At 39.8% G+C, this 17,850-nt stretch overlaps 1 protein-coding gene across 1 annotated transcript in view; it reads left to right on the top strand.

Moving 5' to 3' along the window:
- CRPPA (CDP-L-ribitol pyrophosphorylase A) overlaps positions 1-17,850 on the top strand; it is a gene marked incomplete at its 5' end in the record, with an annotated part of 317,407 nt that overhangs the window by 41,202 nt on the left and 258,355 nt on the right. Inside the window, one exon of the mRNA XM_004702702.2 lies at positions 381-530. Coding sequence (XP_004702759.1) covers positions 381-530 — 150 coding nt within the window. The remainder of the gene's footprint in view (positions 1-380; positions 531-17,850) is intronic.

Below are 17,850 nucleotides of genomic sequence, written 5' to 3'. Positions count from 1 at the left end.
ATTGATTGTGGTGTAGATTGTACAACTCTTCTTGATGTTATTAAACTACTGAATTGTATGATATGTGAATTGTATGTCAATAAAACTGTTGGGCAAAAAAAGAACAAGTGAAGAAATAATTCTACCTTTTACTATATGAAACTGTAATAGTATGAGGTTGAATATGACCTAAAATAATGTTTTGATTTGTGAACCAACCCAAGAAACAATTGTTCAAATATTTCTTTGCAGTAGTTTGTTGAAGTTATAAGGAAGATCTGCTTTCAGAAATGAGATACTGCATTTATCTTTAACCCAATCTCTAGGTGAAATAAATGTATTTTCCTCTCTCTCTGTCTCTCTCCTTCTTCTTCATCCTTTTGCTTTGTTTTATTCTTCAGGCAGCAGGAGCAATTCGGCCTCTGGTATCTACTGTCATCAGTCCATCTGCCGATGGTTGCTTAGACCACTCACTAGAGCGAGCCAGATACAAAGCTAGTGAAATGCCACAGGCTTTTCTATTTGATGTGATCTACAAAGCATATCAGCAGGTAAGAATCTGGACTTTTGGAAACAGCTACTGTGTTTCATGTCCCTGAGAGCACCCCCACATTAGGTTATTTGCTAGAAACATTTATGAGTGAGCATTTGGATATGATTGCACTGATGGCTGAGATTTATTACAGTGAATGAGTGAGGATACACAGCTGTATCACATGAGGAACGGCACAGATGGAGTCTGGAGAAATCCATATGCAAACTTCCCTATGTTCTCTGCCCCCTATGAAGAGTCACAGAACATACCTTCTCCCAGCAGTGTAAATGTAGGAACATGTGTGCTATATTTCCGCCCAAGGAGGCCCATTAGTGACTTAGTCCCGAAGGTATTTTTTGGGGTTGTCTCCATAGATGTCTTCTGCTCAGCACGTAGAAAAAGTTCAGATTTCCAGAATGAAAACAGGTGTTTACCCTACACTGTATTGCTTACACAATTTAGGCACAACAAACAGTTGCCTATTGACTAGGAACACACACAGCTTCTCAGACGCTAGCCAAGGGCTTTCCTTGTGAGCAGGCCTTCTAAGAATAGTAGCCAAAGGCCTACTGTGCTACATCAACTATTTAGACGAAAAGGTGGAAGAGTGAGTTAAGCATTGGGCTGCTGAGGACAAGTAGTTCCAAACCACTCTCTGGATTAAAATGAAGTTTTCCGAAGTGTTACTGTCTCAGAAACTCATGGGTGCAGTTATACTCTGTCCTAGGGCAGGGGATTTTATTTTTATTTTTAGGGTTTTTATTTAGACAAACATTTGTTTGGTTAAAAGTAAGTGCCTTTAAAAACAAATTCCAGGGATTCTTTTCATTTTTAGGTTTTATTGGATTACCTTTGTTTTGTTTCTCATTTCTTGGCAACCTTTTATAATATTTTTATGCATTTCACTGACATCATTTGCATATCTATTCAGTAAACGTTTCTTAAATATCAGATATTGAACTTGTTAGAAACCACTCGAAGAAATGCGATAAGTTGAAGTGACTAATCCAGTGCGTGGCTGATATTAGGTACTCAGTAACTAGTTCAAGGAATGTGTGATAATAGTAACATGAATGTGGACATTTGTCTTGGAGTAATTGCACATATTTTGGAGAGAGGCTAGTTAATCACATACATACATTACATATTAGTAGGAAACCCTGTTGGTGCAATAGTTAAGCAATTAGCTGCTATGGAGAAGGCCCAACAGGTCCCGGAGAGAAAAGACCTGGTGATGTGGTCCCATAAAGATTGACGCCTGGGAAGCCCAATGGGCTGCCCGGTGCTGTCCTATAGGGCCACTGTGAGCAGGAGGCAACTTGATGGCACACAGCGAGCGCAGCATGAATCCTGACTTGTCTATCACTCGGTTTTTAAAATGAGATTAAGTAGTTTGGAAATTTATCTCAAGGAAAGACTAGTTCATAAGGGTTTGTATTGTTTTCCAACAATAGTACATTTGAATATAGGGATTTACCTTTAGGATTTGGTCATACATGTTAGGCTTTTCTAAATTTCTTTGAGTTTTGTACTTAGATGTTCTATTTTGTTCAATCTACTAAATAAATCTTATGGAATTAGGTCATCATCTGCCATATTTCTTGAGAATTTCACAAGAATTGGTTCACCTTCAGATAACTATTTATAATGGGGATAAGAGAAATATATGATAATTACCTATGTTGGAGAAGAACATATGACTATAACTTCACGATTTTCACCGAACCCATTCTGACTCAGGGATCCTACAGGATGGAGTAGGACTCCTCCAAGGCATGCAAGGCTGCAGGCTTTATGGACGCACGTTTCTACATCTTTCTCCTGCACACTGACTGATGGGCTCGCACTGCCAGCCTCTCGGTTAGAGCCAAGTATGTGTCACGAGGGCTTTCTTGATTCTTACATTAGAATAGTCTAAGGGATTAAGCCCCGATGAACTAAACTCTTGTTTCGCCAAGTGTGGCCCAGGGCAGCAGCAGCAGCAGCAGCAGCAGCAGCAGCTCCCTTGAGCTCTTGTTAACAATGGAAGTTCTGACTTCACTGGACTTGGCCTTACTGAGTTAGAAACTCGGGGGTGGAGGGGTGGGGGTGGGGCTCAGCACTCTGCGCTAGCAAACACTCCTTCCAGCTGCTTCTGTGGTGGTGCCCGTGGATCCGTCTGAGCCATTCCAACCCTCTGCGTCACAGAACGAACCACTTCAAGGTCCTGCGCCGGCCTCATGGTTGATCTTAGCCTGGAGCCCACTGTTGTTGCCACTGTGTCAGCCATCTCTTTGAGTGCTTTCCTCTTGGTCCATGCCCCTCTGCTTTACCAAGCAGGATTCCCTCTCTAGACCCTGATCTTTCCTGACAACACGTCCAAACAGATGAGATGCAGTCTCATCACCCTTGCCTCTAAGAACCCTGCCTGTACTTCTTCCAAGACAGACTTGTTTGTCCTTGGTATGTTCTATACTCTGCACCAGCGCTTCAGTTCACATTCCTTGATTCTTCTTCAGGCTTCCTTACACCAAGGCGTGGATCAGGTCCACCCATGTCCTCCAAGTAATGTCCTTGCTTTTCAACACTCACAGGACTTGTGCGGCAGATTTACCCAATGCTACTCTGACTGTTGGTTCCATGAGTATTGATTGTAGATCCAAGGAAGATAGAATCCTTGACAACCGCAATGTATTCTCCATTTATCGTGATGTTACCTATTGGCCCAGGTGTAAGGGTTTTGGTCTTCTTTACATTGAGTTGTGATTCACACTGAAGGCTACAATCCTTGATCTTCATCAGCGAGTGCTTGAAGTCCTCCGCACTTTCAGCAAGTAAGGTTGTGTCATCTACACATCACATGAGGTTGTGAATAAACCTTCCTCCAATCGCAATGCTGCAGCCTTCTCAATATAAGCCAGTTTCTCTAATGATTTGCTCTGCATACAGATAGAATAAGTATGGTGAGAGGATATAACCCTGAAGCACACCTTTCTGATTTTAAACCATGCAGTATTCTCTTGTTCTGTTTGCACAACTCTCTTGATCCATATCCGAATTCTGCATGAGCACAATGAAATGTTCTGGAATTGCCGTTCTTCTTATGGCTCTGCATAGTTTGTTAGGATTTACAGATGCCTGGGAATAGTCCATAAGACACAAATATACAACCTTCTGGCATGCTCTGCTTTCAACCCAGATTCACCTGACATCAGCAGTGATATCCCTTGTTCCACGTCCTCCTCTGGATCCAGCTGAACTTATGGCAGCTGTCAATGTACTGCTGCAATGATTGCTGGATGATCTTCAGCAAAATTTTACTTGCTTATGATATCAATGCTATTGTTCTGTAATCTGAGCATTTTGTTGGGCCACCTTTCTTTGGAATGGGAACACATCTGGATCTCTTCCAGTCAGTTGATCAAATAACTATCTTCTCAATTTCCTGTCATCGAGAAGTGAGTGCTTCCAGTGCACCACCAGTTTGTTGAAACATTTCCATTGGGATTTCATCAATTCTTGGCGCTCTTTTTGGCTAATGCTTTCAGAGCAGCGTGAACTTTTTCCTTCAGCATCATTGGTTCTTTCTCATTTGCTACCTCCTGAAATGGGGGAATGTCGACTAGTTATTGTAGGTACTTACTTGACCGGAACTTACATATGAGCAGTAGGTGGTCTGTTCCACACGCACCTTTGTCCTGGGGTTTAGCTGCTGAGATCGAGCCTCTCCATTGTCTCTTCCTACAGATGGAGCCCATTTGATTGTTGTGTATTTTATCTATAAATGTCGATGTGTATAGTGCATCAAATCTGTTGTTTGCTGTGTCACTGAGTTGGCTCCAATTTATAGCTGTCTGTGTACAATACATAGAAACCGGTCCCCGTCCTGTGCCAGCCTTACACTTGCTGTTATATTTGAGCCCACTGCAACAGTCACCATGTCAAATGATCTCCTTGATGATCTTCCTCTTTTTGACTGCACCTCTACATTACCTAGTGTGTTATCTCTTTCTAAGGGTCTTATCTCTCCTCATAACATGTCCCGAGTATATGAGACCCATCTTGCCATTTTTGCTTCTAAGAATCATCCTGGCTATACTTCTTTCAATAGATTTGTTTGTTCTTTTGGCAGTCCCCAGTAGTACGACATATACTCGAGTATAAGCTGACCTGAATGTCAGCCGAGGCACCTAATTTTACCACAAGACCGGCATTAAAAGTGTGCTGAAAAACTCAGCTTATACATGAGTATATACAACCCTTTTAGTATTCTTTACCAATACCATAATTAAGATGCATCAGTTCTTCTTCAGATCCAGTAGCTGTTTACTACATGTTATTGAGAGAGTTAAAACAAAAACAACCCACTCTCCTAAAGAAAGCTTTAAATAGTATAAAATATGAGAGGCTTTTCAGAAGGCTGTGCATTCTGAAATTTGTTTCAGAAAAATCTTTTTTCTTATGTACTGTGGAGGGGGGAAGTATATTATTGTCATTTTAGAGACTAATATTACCAACGTTTTCAACTCTTAAACAGATCTGAGTATTCTGTACTTACCTGCATTAGACAATTAATAAAAATGTAGTGTACATACAGTCCAATGCGAGCGTCTGTAAGAATAGGAGACAAACAAAAGATGAAGGAGACAGAGTCTGAGGTTGTCGAGAAGAATTACAAAAGCAGGAGTCTTTCCTTCTTTTCTGTGGTTTGTCCTGCATTGTAAAGGGGAAATAGGATGGGGGTGGGTGCTGAGGGGGGGGGGCAGGGGGTTGGGAATCAGTCTGGGAGGTTGATGGAAATTTATTTTATGTTTGTGTTTTTTTTTTAAATAATCATTTTATTAGGGGCTCATTCAACTCATCACAATCCATACATACATCATTTGTGTCCAGCACATTAGTACATATGTTGACTTCATCATTCTCACAACACCTGCTTTCCACTTGAGCCCTTGGTGTCAGGTCCTCATTTTCTCCCCTCCCTTCCCTTTCCCCCACCTCCCCCTTGATCATTTATAAATTATTATTATTTTTTCTCGTAAGACAGTTCCTGGTGCGGAATGGCATGCATGAGAAGAGTCCTACAATAGAAACACTTCCACTGTAATGAGCAGTAGGACCCTTGGAGGTGTCAAGAGTTGATTTCTGTTTCTTCTTCCAAAATCCTGATCTCTCATTACAGCATTTAACAAGAGAAACTGACTTCTGAATAAATGGAAATGTAGTGAGAGATATGGTATGTTTTCCTCCCGATTTGTACCACTGGACTTTGCCTCTCACTCATCTTATGTTAGATGTTGATTTCTGGAGGAAGTTACACAGGAGTTATAGGAAATTTTGAGAAGCTTTACAGGTGGATACTAAAGGATTACTGATAACTGAGAGTTGTCGAACATCAGCCTTTGTGTATCCTAAGAGCTGACAGACCCAGTTATCCAGGTGTGGTTAAGCTGAAGTTCTCACTCAGCTAAGGATGGCAGACTATTGACTACTAAGCAATTCCCTTGTGGCAGTAAGAGTATTCATTATCACGACAATGAACTTGTAAAGTAGGCTTGGGAAGAGATGCCATTATCAGGTGTGTGTGTGTGTGGGGGGGGGTTGTTGAAGAACCTTTGATTCATTTGAATCTTCAGGTGAATGGCTTCTTCCAGAATCAGATGATGAGACAGGTTGAAGTTTGACTACTTAAGTTTAGTTCTATGGTCGTTAGACAAATTTATACAGTATGTGCATCAGCTTTTGAGTGGTAGTTTAGCACTTATCGCCTAAGGAAATCCATTTCTTAGACAAATCTAAGAACTTTAACTCACTATATATTTTTTTATAATACATTTTATATTAGAATATTTGTAGAATGGTAGAAACATATGGTGAGATAGTTTGATGACATGTTTTAATCATGAAGGAATATGGATTTAAAAAAAACTTTAGATTATGATTTAGTTCACAACATTCTCACACGTTGTACCTGTTTTATTTTGCAAATAAAATAATGAAAAATATTTTCATGGACATCTGAATTTCAAGCTATTTGTCTGTGGTGAGAGCTGCTGTGTTAATTTGGTGAAACTGGGGGCTGTGTTCCTGGAGTAGAGTGGCCAAGAAAGAAATACGAGTCAAATTTGAAAGACTGAAGTAAGCGGAAGCCATTTATCTCCAAAGGTGTTTTTACTGTTAGATCAGGTAATTGGCAGACACAGAGGTGCCTCCTAAGTTCCCCCTCTCCTCGCCGTCCTCATGTAGAGTTCTTATCTGTGTTGTCTCTCTGACCGATGGAAGCTCCGGCCTCAACACCAGACACAACTCAAGGTGGTGGCATCACAAGGCTGCACCTGCTTCCCCAGACTTCTCCAGTCTCCCTTGGGAGAGGGAAGTGCTTGATGTCTGTCTCAGATTCAGGAATCAGTGATAACTTCAATCCTCCTCTTTCCCATAATCGTGTAAGGCAAAATTATTTTCTTTCCTATCACATGCCACTCATAGTGGCCTTATTCTCCAGACTGATCCAACACCTAATTCATTTGTGAACTTTTGAAAAAACAATGCGCTCATTTAGATGTTATATAAGCAACTCTTAGGATTAAAAAAATCATCACTAAAGCTTTTCTTTTTTAGAAAACAATAGTTTGGGTTTTTTTTTTTTGTAAGATGCACATAATTTTTATAAGGTGATACTTTTTAGTGGTGTTTAATGCCAAAGTTGTTTTTATTTGTAATATAGTATCCTTCTTGGGTGTATCAAAGTATTATTCATTACCAAAAGAACTAGAAGGAAAGTTTTTCTTTTCAGTGGTTCCGGCAGGGTTTTGGTGTTGGTCTGCTGCCTAAAAACAATGAAAAGACACTTAATGGGTAAAAATATTATTAACTACCTACTAGTCTGAGAGTTGGCGTGTCTAAGAGCCACCTTTGTTGTATAAATTAGTCATGCCCAAAGTAATTTTCTGTTATATCTATATCCCTCAAGATTCTGTGCACTTCTTTACTGACTTAAATATTATGAACTTCTCACCAGTAAACATCTACACATGATTTCAAAGTTTATCTCATAATTTTATGGACATTCTTATTTTGGGACATTTGAACCTTGAAAAGGTGGTTGATATTTCAAGTTAAAAGGTAAAGGGACATTTTTTAAAAAGTTACCCATTATTTGGGTTACTAGTAGAAACATTTAAGTATACTTTGGAGTGAACTTGATTTCTTTTAAAATTGCTAATGTTACTAGCAGAAATCATTGTTTTCCATTGAGAATATTTTAGACATTGCTTTATTGTTTTTTATGTGCATTATTTTCTATGCAGTTTATTTGAATTGTTGAATATTGTGGCAGCCCTCCGCGTCATAAACCTTCCGCTCTTGCTTTCAGTTACTCTGCATTTGACTCTAACTCATGGAGACGCCGTGGGCTAGAGCGGCGCTGCTTCACTAGACGTTTGGCGTCACATTTTGCAGCATGACTGGCTGAGTTTGAACTGGCAAACTTTGGGTTGTTTCACACACAGACCATGCATATAACACTAGAGGTCACACTACTGTGGCCTGAAAAGTGAAATACTGACTGATTTTTAATCGCCATTGAATTGATTCTGACTCCCAGTGACCCTGTAGGTTCAGACAAGTGTGGCTCCATAGGGATCAAGACTATGACCTTTTGGCAGCAGACCATTAGGCCTCCCTTCCAAGGCACCTCTGGGTGGGTTTGAACAGTCAATCTTTTGGCTAGTAGTTCAGTGAGTCACTGTGTTTGCTCCTACTTCAAACCAAACTCACTGCCCTCGAGTCGATTCAGACTCATGGTGACCCTGTAGGACAGAATAGATCCGCCTCTGTGGGTTCTGAGACTGTAGCTCTATGGGAGTAGAAACCCTTGTCTTTCTCCCACAGAGTCACTGGGGGCTTTGAACTGCTGACCATGAAGTTAGCAGTCAAACCAGTAACCACTATGCTACTTTGTGCCACCCAGGGATTCCTTTTTCAATTGTGACAGTTCCTTGAGCCGTATTCCCTAGATTTTGTTTTAAATAATCACCCAGGGCTTTCAATGTCTAGAAATGACAGAATAGTTTATCTATCTATCTATCTATCTATCTATCTATCTATCTATCTATCTATCATCTATCTATCTATCTATATCTATATATCTATCTACTATCTATCTATCTATCATATCCACATATATTTGTATGAAGGGAATAGGTATAGTGGAATGGAGATAAGAAATGCTAAGTCAAATTGGGAAGAACAACAAATAGTATAATAAAGTGAATGTAATATAGTTTAAAAAATCAAATACAAATCCCAGACCTAAAATATTTAATACCCCAAGCAAAAAACATATTGGATATTCTGTCTCTGATTAATAGGACTGAGGAATGGATAGTGAACTTGACGTTAGGCTGGGACTTAAGAGACCAAGAGGGGAGCAGCCAATCTTTTCAGAGTGAGCCCACAGCTGGCACAGCATCACATTTTAGAGTCTGGATAGGAGAAAAGATGGTCCTTCCTAAAAAATGTATTGATGTGTTTAATACACTATAATCATCATGTGAGAGGAAGACATACAGACTCAACTCGGACTTTCTGTTTCCTCCTAATGACTTTGTAGTTCACTATACTTCCCTGAGGCTTAGCATTTTTATACATGAAAGGGATAATAATATCTTCCTTGGTAGGTTGTTGAGAAGGAAATATATATGTATGCAGGACACAGTATATAATTAATGAATATTACATATTTTTTGAGTAATTTCATTGTTCTTTTTTTCAGTTTGTTCAGTGTTTATTAAAACGACTACATGCAAATACTTAGAGATATAAACCTGATTTAAAAATTTTTTAAATTTCATAATATATTGTAAGTAACAGAAATGTCTTTTCTGTAAAATGTTGCTTCTATTTGGGTCTGATTATACTATTATTTAGTAAGAAAAAGATCTTTATGTTGTCTAACTAGCAATGTATTATCAGCCCTCTAACTCTGGTCAAATAATTTGACCTTTTGGAATGATTACAAAGAAAGCAGTAAAGGAGTTTAGAGGGCCAAAGGGAATCATGGTGAATACAGACGGTTCTGTGGCTCGGCGGGGACTGGAGGCTCAAGCAGACAATGTCTCATATGAGGTGCTCTTTGTCGGCCATGCCCTGTGCTAGTCATCCTGCTCTGCCACCTTGCTGTCTTCAAGCCTGATTTCCCCAGAGTAATGCAAGAGGTCACAGGCACTAAGGGCTTGGGCAGTCCCAAATGTTCTAATATTATTTTTGTTTTGGTGATCTTGGCCAATCTTGAGGGCAGTCTAATTTCCCTGGGTCTACAACCACATCTAAAAATGAGGGATGCAGAGCAGCTCTCTAAAATTCTTTCTAGCTCTGAATTTTCTGTTTTAGAAATAGGTAAAAGATTTCGGTAAGCCATTGTATTTTCAGTTTTCTCCTATGAGTGCTAAACTTGGACAACAAGAACAGAAGCCAGGAGAGTTGATGCATTCCCACTGTGCAGGGGAAGACTATCAGTTATACGGTAGACTTCCAGAAGAAGGCACGTATCGCTCTTGGAGGATGTGTAGTCGACTGTTCCTTATAAAGGAGGGTGGTGAGACTTTATCTTTTTTTTTAAATTTTGGACCCATCATCAGGAAGGATCAGTCACTAGACAGGACATCATGTTTGGTAAAGTAGTAGTCAACAGAAATAAGGGAAATCCTCCACGAGCTGGCTTGACACCAAATTTGCAACTATGGTCTCAACTGTGCCAATTCCTGAGGATGACATGGAGCCAGGCAGAATCTTACTCTTTTTTTTAATGATCCAAGTAGGTTTTATAAAGGATAGAAGCAGTTTCAGGTGTTACAGTAAACTGAACACAAGCCAGAGAGAGAGAGAGAGAGAGAGACCATGGCCCGTCCACTCAGGACCGCAGAGGAGCAGCTAGAAAAGAGGAGACTACTGCCTGGGAGTGCAGCCCAGCCTTGCTCGAACTGTGTAGGAGTTGCTCAGAGAGCCAAGAATCTTATTCTTTTATACTTCAGGTTGCTGTGAATCAGAATTGACCCGCAGCAACTGATAGCAAAGCAGTGACTGTCTGGATGCTATTAAGTAAAGACTGAAAAGCTATATAATAGCCTTTGGCTTGGTTGCATGAGAATAATACATATGAGGCATTAAGGCAGACAAAACATGCTAAACTGATGGAACGGTATGGTTGATATATAAGAAGAGTTACGGGGGTGATGACATTTAACAGGAGGATTACGAAAAGGTTATCTTAAACTGTTATAACAGAAGCAATAGTTTTTATTTAGATTCTAGATTGAATGTTAGTTAAAACAAAAGCTAGACGCTTAGGATATATCTGAGAGAAACAAGATCTGTGACACAAATAGGGGCATTCCCATGCCCATTGTCACACTATTCACAATAGCAAGACGGTAGAAACCACCCACATGCCCATCAATGGAAGAATGGATAAGCAAATTATGGTCCATACACATGGTTAAATACAACACATTAAAGAGTAATGAATTTCATAAACACGCTATAACACCGATGAACTTGGAGGACATTATGCTGAGAGATAAAAGTCAGTTATAAGTGGATAAACATTGTATGAAATCACTATTGTAAAATGTCAAGAAAAGATTGTCACACTAGAAGACTTTTTTTTTTTTGCTCATCACCAGGAAGGAGAGGGAAAGGGAGTGGTAAGTTATTGGCTCGGGGGTAGATTCAAGTTATCAGGTGAATGGGAAGCCAATGTGCAGTGAAAGAGAGGTAGGCCAAACATTGATGGACGTAGGGGAAGACTGCATGAGTTGAGGAGCAGGACTGAATACGGTTCTACACACCATTCTGTAATAATGGTGATCTGCTAACAGATGTGTGGATTGACGTGCATGCTGACTGGGCGTGAGAGTAGGACAGGGAGTCTATCTACCCATGGACATATGTAGGTTTGGCAGGGTGTATTTATACATTGGTTATTTGCCTTTGCTGAAAATATATCCATGAGTGTGGTAGAACATACAGGAGACAAAAATTATGAAAGTTTCCAGTATATAACCAAGCACCTTGAGGTAAAGAGCCATGGAACCCAAGGACTACCAAGGTTAATTGTCAGAGCGTCATCCATAAAGACATTGCTCTGCATTCTACTTCGGTGAGTAGCCACTGGCACTTTAAAAGCTCATGGCAGCCATTTAAGGTGCAAGTAAAGGTCTCTTCCTGTCCAGAGGAAAGAAGAGTGATAAAAATGGGAAGCGCATGGAAAGAATTAGTTCAGTAAACTAAAAGACCACGAAAACATGGGCGAATTTTGCGGGGGCAAGGTGATGGTGGCATCTTCCACTGGCTTCATTGTTGTTTGCTTTCGGGGTCATAAGAGTAGCACCATGTCTTCTTACCTTGGGAAAAAAGTCTGGATCGCTTCAGAGCTGTTCTTTCAAAACATGACATAGTTCCACTTGACACTCTTTTGCATGGTCACTCAGAACCTGAGGCACAAATTTCACAGCGACCCTTCTCGTTCCCAAATCTTCCGTTACAATTCGCTGAACGGAATAGTCTAGATAACTTCCCTACCTCTACAATGGTTCAGAGTCAGTCTTCAAGCACAAGTGCATCAATTTTGTCAACGTTTCTGTCTGTTTGGGAAATTGTCAGATCTCCAGAATGAGATTTATCATCAATTGACGTTTTGCCTTTTTTAAAACAAGAAAACCTCAAGTAGAAGGCAAATATTTTGAGAATGATGATGTCAACAAATGTACATATGTGCTTGACACAGTGTATGTATGTATGGATTGTGATAGGAATTGTACGAGCCCCCAATAAAATGATTAAAGAAACAAGCAAAAAAGAAGACCACCTGTACACTTGTTTTTCTCATAACGCTGTCCTTGTTCAACATCTCCTCCCTGAGACCCCTCTGCAAGGGGATCTCCAGTGGCCTACAAATGGGCTTTGGATCTCCACTCCACACTCCCCCATCTTGCCATGCTTTATTATAAACTTATTTTGATGTTCTTATTAGAATTGATCATGCAAATATTTTAAAATTATGTGTCATCGACAAAACTTCTTTTTCCCAACTCCTCCACTTTACCAAACACGATGTCCTCCAGAACTGGTCACTTCTGGTAACATGTCCAAAGGACATGAGATTATGTCTTGCCATCTCTGCCTCTAAGGAACATTCTGGTTGTACTTCTTCCAAGACAGATCAGTTTGTCCTTTTGGCAGTCCATGATACTTTCAACATTCTTTTCAAACACCATATCCAAGTTCATTGTTTTTCTTCAGTTTTCCTTATTCAGTGCCCAACTTTTACATGTATACGATGCAATTGAAAATACCAGGGCTTGGATCAACCCTCAAAGTAACTTACATAGTCCTCAAAGTAACACCCTTGCTTTTCCACACTTTAAAGAGGTCTTGTGCTACAGAGTTACCCAGTGATAACTTCTGCTAGTTATGAGAAGGTTAGCTAAAGCATTAGCAGACAAATGACCAGGATGCTTCAGCAGAGTCCTTCTCGACCGTGATAATGGCCCTGCTCATTTTGCTCAGCCTTGCAAGAGTGTCACCGGGAGTTCTTGAAGCGTCCACCTTACATCTCTGATTTAGTTCCTTCTGACTTCTTTTTATTTTCTACTCTTCACAAATATTCTAAAGAACACCTTTTTTCTAGTTAATCATTTGAAAACGACTGCATTGACATGGTTAAATTTCCAAGACTTTTTTTTAAGGGACATACTAAATAGCTAGTATCATTGCTTATACAAATGTCTTGAAGATGATAGAGATTATGTTGAGAAATAAAGTTTAAATGTTTGATTTTTATCTTTAATTCCATTTTTCTATAAACCAGTTGAAGCCATAGCATATTTAAGTTGTGTGTTTTATTAGAAGATTGCTTCCCTTTTATTTTGTGAGGCTTTCTTCCTTTTGGTGAAACTGTGGTTTAGTCTTTACGCTTACTATGTTTTTGAAATGCATGCCTTAGGGGAATATGTGCATTTCTCCTATTGAATAAATAGGATGACTAACTCTATTATTTTTTGATGGCTCTAGTTCAGTCAGGAAATTCAGTAACTATTTTATTAAACTTATGCCTTTAATAATGCTAAATTCCTTTCTTGGTAACAAACCACTTTCTTAGCCAGAGTCATCTTTAAGGTAATAAGAAAACTGTCAGAAACCTTTTATATCATTTCTACTAGCAGCTAAAAATGCTAAGCTGTTTTGGCCAGACTTAATTTTCCTTCACTTTCCTTTAAGGTAAACTCAAGTGATTTAGTAAATTTCTTAGTTTTATATATATATACACACATGTACACACAGGAGCAAATGTCCAAAGCCTTTTTAAGCTGATAAAAATAGATTAGTTACATCATTTAATGCAGCGTGTGTGTTCCCTACCACAAAATTGTAAATGGAATTAAGAATATCAGGAAGCCATATACACTTTCTCTTTCATTAGAAAGAGGCTACCTATTCACTGCTTACCTGATTGTGATATATTGTGGAATGCACAAGTGCCCTTTGTTTTCAACCATATTACAAATCATCATTACATCTTGTCCCAGTGATATACAAAGCAGTGTAACCTTATGTGGAAAAACAACTGTGAATTATACATTGAGTGCTGCCTTTTAAATATATTTAAGTGTTCATTCCTACCATATCAACAATGAAGGAAAAATTTAATTTAGGTTTGTTTCTAAAAGAAACATTGTTGCCTTCATGTTTTTCTTTTCCTAAAGGATGCTACCTCTATCAAATTATTTACTTCTGTGATTGGATAAGAATATCTTATTTTCAGTAGGGTATTTGTGTACAAGCTGAATTTCATGAAAACTATGTATAATGCAGTTTAAAAGGTAATGGTAGAATTAATGCTACTATTGTTTTTTCTGAGGTAGCTTCTTGCCGCTATACTTTCAGGAAGATAAATCAGTGATATTATTTAAAGTGATAGAAAGGCTTGGTGGCACTGTATTCAGTTTGCATGTAAGCCCTAATTGAAGCAAGTGAAAAAGAAAAAGAAAAGAATGATATTTGTCACAATTTATACCTATCTATGCTAGACTAAAAATAGGATAAGTATATGCGTACTGATTCTATTTTTAGCAGACTTAATCCAATTACTAGAAAGTAGAATGGCACAGAGGTTAAGAACCAAGTGACTCTGGAATTGCTAGGGGACTTGAAAATGTTTATGGAAAATAGAATGAATATATAATAGATTTTTTTATATGAACTTCCCCCCTCCCCACCCTGGGTCGATTGGTTTTAGTTAGTGATGGTAATCGTACTGTGCAACTCTTAAGAAGTCATTCCGCCTGCCAGTCTTAGTTCTATTAAGTAAGGCTAAAACGAGTATCCATCTCATAGGGTCAGTGGGCAGTTTGTATGAGCTGATCCTTGTAAAGCACCCAGAACAGTGTCTGATAGTAAAAATATTTGTCATAAATATTCCCCAAACTTTGTTTCATAAAATGACAATCATTTCTGCTTTGCTCCCTCTACTTTTTTTTCCTCCTCTCTCTTTTCCCTTTGGTTTTAGGGAACATTGCTTATGTTTATTAAAAGGAAAACAAACAGAAAAATCGACTAAAATATAAGAATAAAAAGTGATTTTGGGCAGTCAGTATATTCTTTTTTTTAAGAATACTAGATTTTAGGCTTCTAAAATACACATATTTCAACATAGCAGCAGTTTCTCGCTCTATTTGTTCATTTGGAATGAGTGCATTCCATCTAGGATGGGCAGACTTTGGACAGCCCTAGCTGAAACACCACTCCAGCTGTGGGAACAAGCCTGATCAGCCAACCGCCTTGGCAGAGCCATTAAACTCAGCAGTTATTTATTCTTGTTCACCTACGTGCACATTGGATATTGGCTGCTTTCTCTGGGCCTGGCTGTGCTGCTGTGCTTATGGCTTACGCCCATAAGGCTTATGTCCTGATGGCTCAGGTCTGACTCTTCTTAGCTCCTTGCTGAGGGTTGTGCTCAGGTCTGCTCTATGTTTCTTCTGGGGGCTCAGCCTGAAGGGTGTGGGGAGTTCTGGTTATGGCAGATGTCCAGAAATAGGTTTGGGTCTGGCACACTGATCACTTGCACACACATTCCATTGGTCAAAAAAGCCCCATGACCAAGCCCAACATCAGTTGTATAACCAATGGCTGTGGTTCTCATGAGATTTGCATTTGTAAGTTGTGTGGAGACAGGGAGCGGAGACCGAGACTGTGGGCAGATGGTGCAGACAAGGGTGGAAAAGCTGACCTCGGAAAGCTTGATTTATCATTTCCCCACAGTGGCCCGGGGAGGGTTGTTAGTGAAGATCTCGGTAAGTCTTTTAGCAACAAGGCTCCCTAGTGTAATATCTTTGCAAAATGGTAGACATAATATCTCCCATTTAAATATTCAAAGTGAACATTAGCAAATTAAAAGTTCTGAATTACAGAAATTTTCTCAAATTTTATTTAATCTAGCATTTTCCTAATTCATTTGTATAGGCAACAGTCTTGTTTTAAGCAAATCCCATGAAATATACAGAGGCAACTATCTTTGTAATGCTTGGGTTTATTCACTATAGTCAATAGTCATAAATGTCCAAAGGGATGATGGTTAAAACATAAATCCTTCTTTCCCTTTCCACACAGGCTATTAGAGGAGATACCTCATGTAGTAGGGGCTCCAAATATTAAGCAATATAGTCAATGTTACCAGTCCAGGGTAGATACTTACTGTATCAGCATCTTGCAAGGAAGGTGGTTGGTTCTAGGGGCTGTGGTCAGTGTCTTACAAGGAAGATAAATATCCTACAAGGAAGAGCATTAGCTCTGGAAACCAATTGGTGGCACTTCCCTCAGTGAGGGAATGCTGCTACAATGCTTCTTGGTCCCAGAAAATCAATGCCACCAGTTTCAGGAAGCAGCCAGTGTGATTACCTCAAGCTGGGAGCCTTCGATGAACAAGCCCTGCTAGTATGCTTCTTGGCCCTGGGTGCTCAATGGCCACCAAGTGCTTGGAGAAGCAAGCATTGGCCACCTGACAGAGAGAGTCATGGCCAGTAGTTCTGTCCTGTTGCTTATAAATATGTTTTATTGGTAGATCCTTTCTAATGTATGCGCCTGGCTTTGCTGATACACGGCGGCTCTTTTCCCACCACACCATATGTGGTGTCTGTTGCACTTGGGTTGTGACGTATCTGTCCTTTTCAGGCTCACAGTCTAAAAATGTCTAATTTTAAATTGATGCTTTCAGCAACTCTCTGCAGAATACCACTAATAACGACTTGAAAAGCTAGTGCATTTTTCCACAGGAAGTGAAGTCCTTGCACATTATTTATTTGCTTTGACTTTTCATTTCAATTAAAATGGAAGTGAAGATGATAGGTGAGAGGCGGACCACACCACTGGTATCAAGTGTGTTCTGACTCATGGCGACCTTATAGAACAGACTCGAACTACCCTTTTGGATTTCCGAGACTCTAACTCTGCCTGAGAGCAGACAGCCTCCTTTTTCCCTCGCTGAGCCACTGCCTTACAGTTCAGTGGTCACCCATTGTGCCACAGGGCTCCTTAGGTGAGGGGTTGTGGAAAGTAAAGATAAAGAAATCTTGTTGTAGCAATTCTTCTGGAAAATGACAAGCTATATATGTTTGCTAAGCTCAGGGCTCTGGTGACGTTCTGGTTCTGTGGGGAGCTGTGATCTGCAAGGTCTGCAGTTAGAAACCACCAGCTGCTCCAAAGGAGAAGACTGGGCTCAGTCTCGCACACTCCCAGGGGCAGTTCTGCCTGCTCCTCGGGGTGCCCGAGAGTCGGCAGGGACTCTGGCCAGGAGTTTAGTTTGGGTGTTTCTGGTGGCGCGGTCTGGTGGGTAATCGTTGGACTATTAACAGAAAGGTTCGAGTGTCATACCCACCAGCCTCTCCACAGGAGAGAGATGAGACTCCTGTCAAGATTGACAAGACTCAGGCACGCCAACCAAGGCTACTTGCTAGATTTCTAGTTCTAAGAAATTTACTACAGGTGGTATTATTTAAAATAATGGTAATTAGAAAAAACATTTACCATTGAGTTGACTTTCACTCATGACATCTCTGTGTGTGCTGTAGTAAAAACTAGTAAAATTGTGCTCCATAAAGTTATCTTTTTGGTCATTTCCTTTATTATTTTATTTATTCTAAAACCATTTTATTGGGAGTCAATGAGATATCATATCATTCCATAGTTCAATCACATCAAGCAGTATTGCACAATTGCTACCACTGCCAATTTCAAAACATTCTCTTCCTTCTTGGACTTTTTGTCATCAGTTCCCTTTAACGGCACCCCTCCCCCTTCCCTCC

This window comes from Echinops telfairi, unplaced genomic scaffold (genome assembly GCF_000313985.2).
Source record: "Echinops telfairi isolate 266 unplaced genomic scaffold, ASM31398v2 ScPeMD7_23;HRSCAF=83, whole genome shotgun sequence".
Lineage (NCBI taxonomy): Eukaryota > Metazoa > Chordata > Mammalia > Afrosoricida > Tenrecidae > Echinops > Echinops telfairi.
This window is presented reverse-complemented; position numbering and strand designations above follow the sequence as displayed.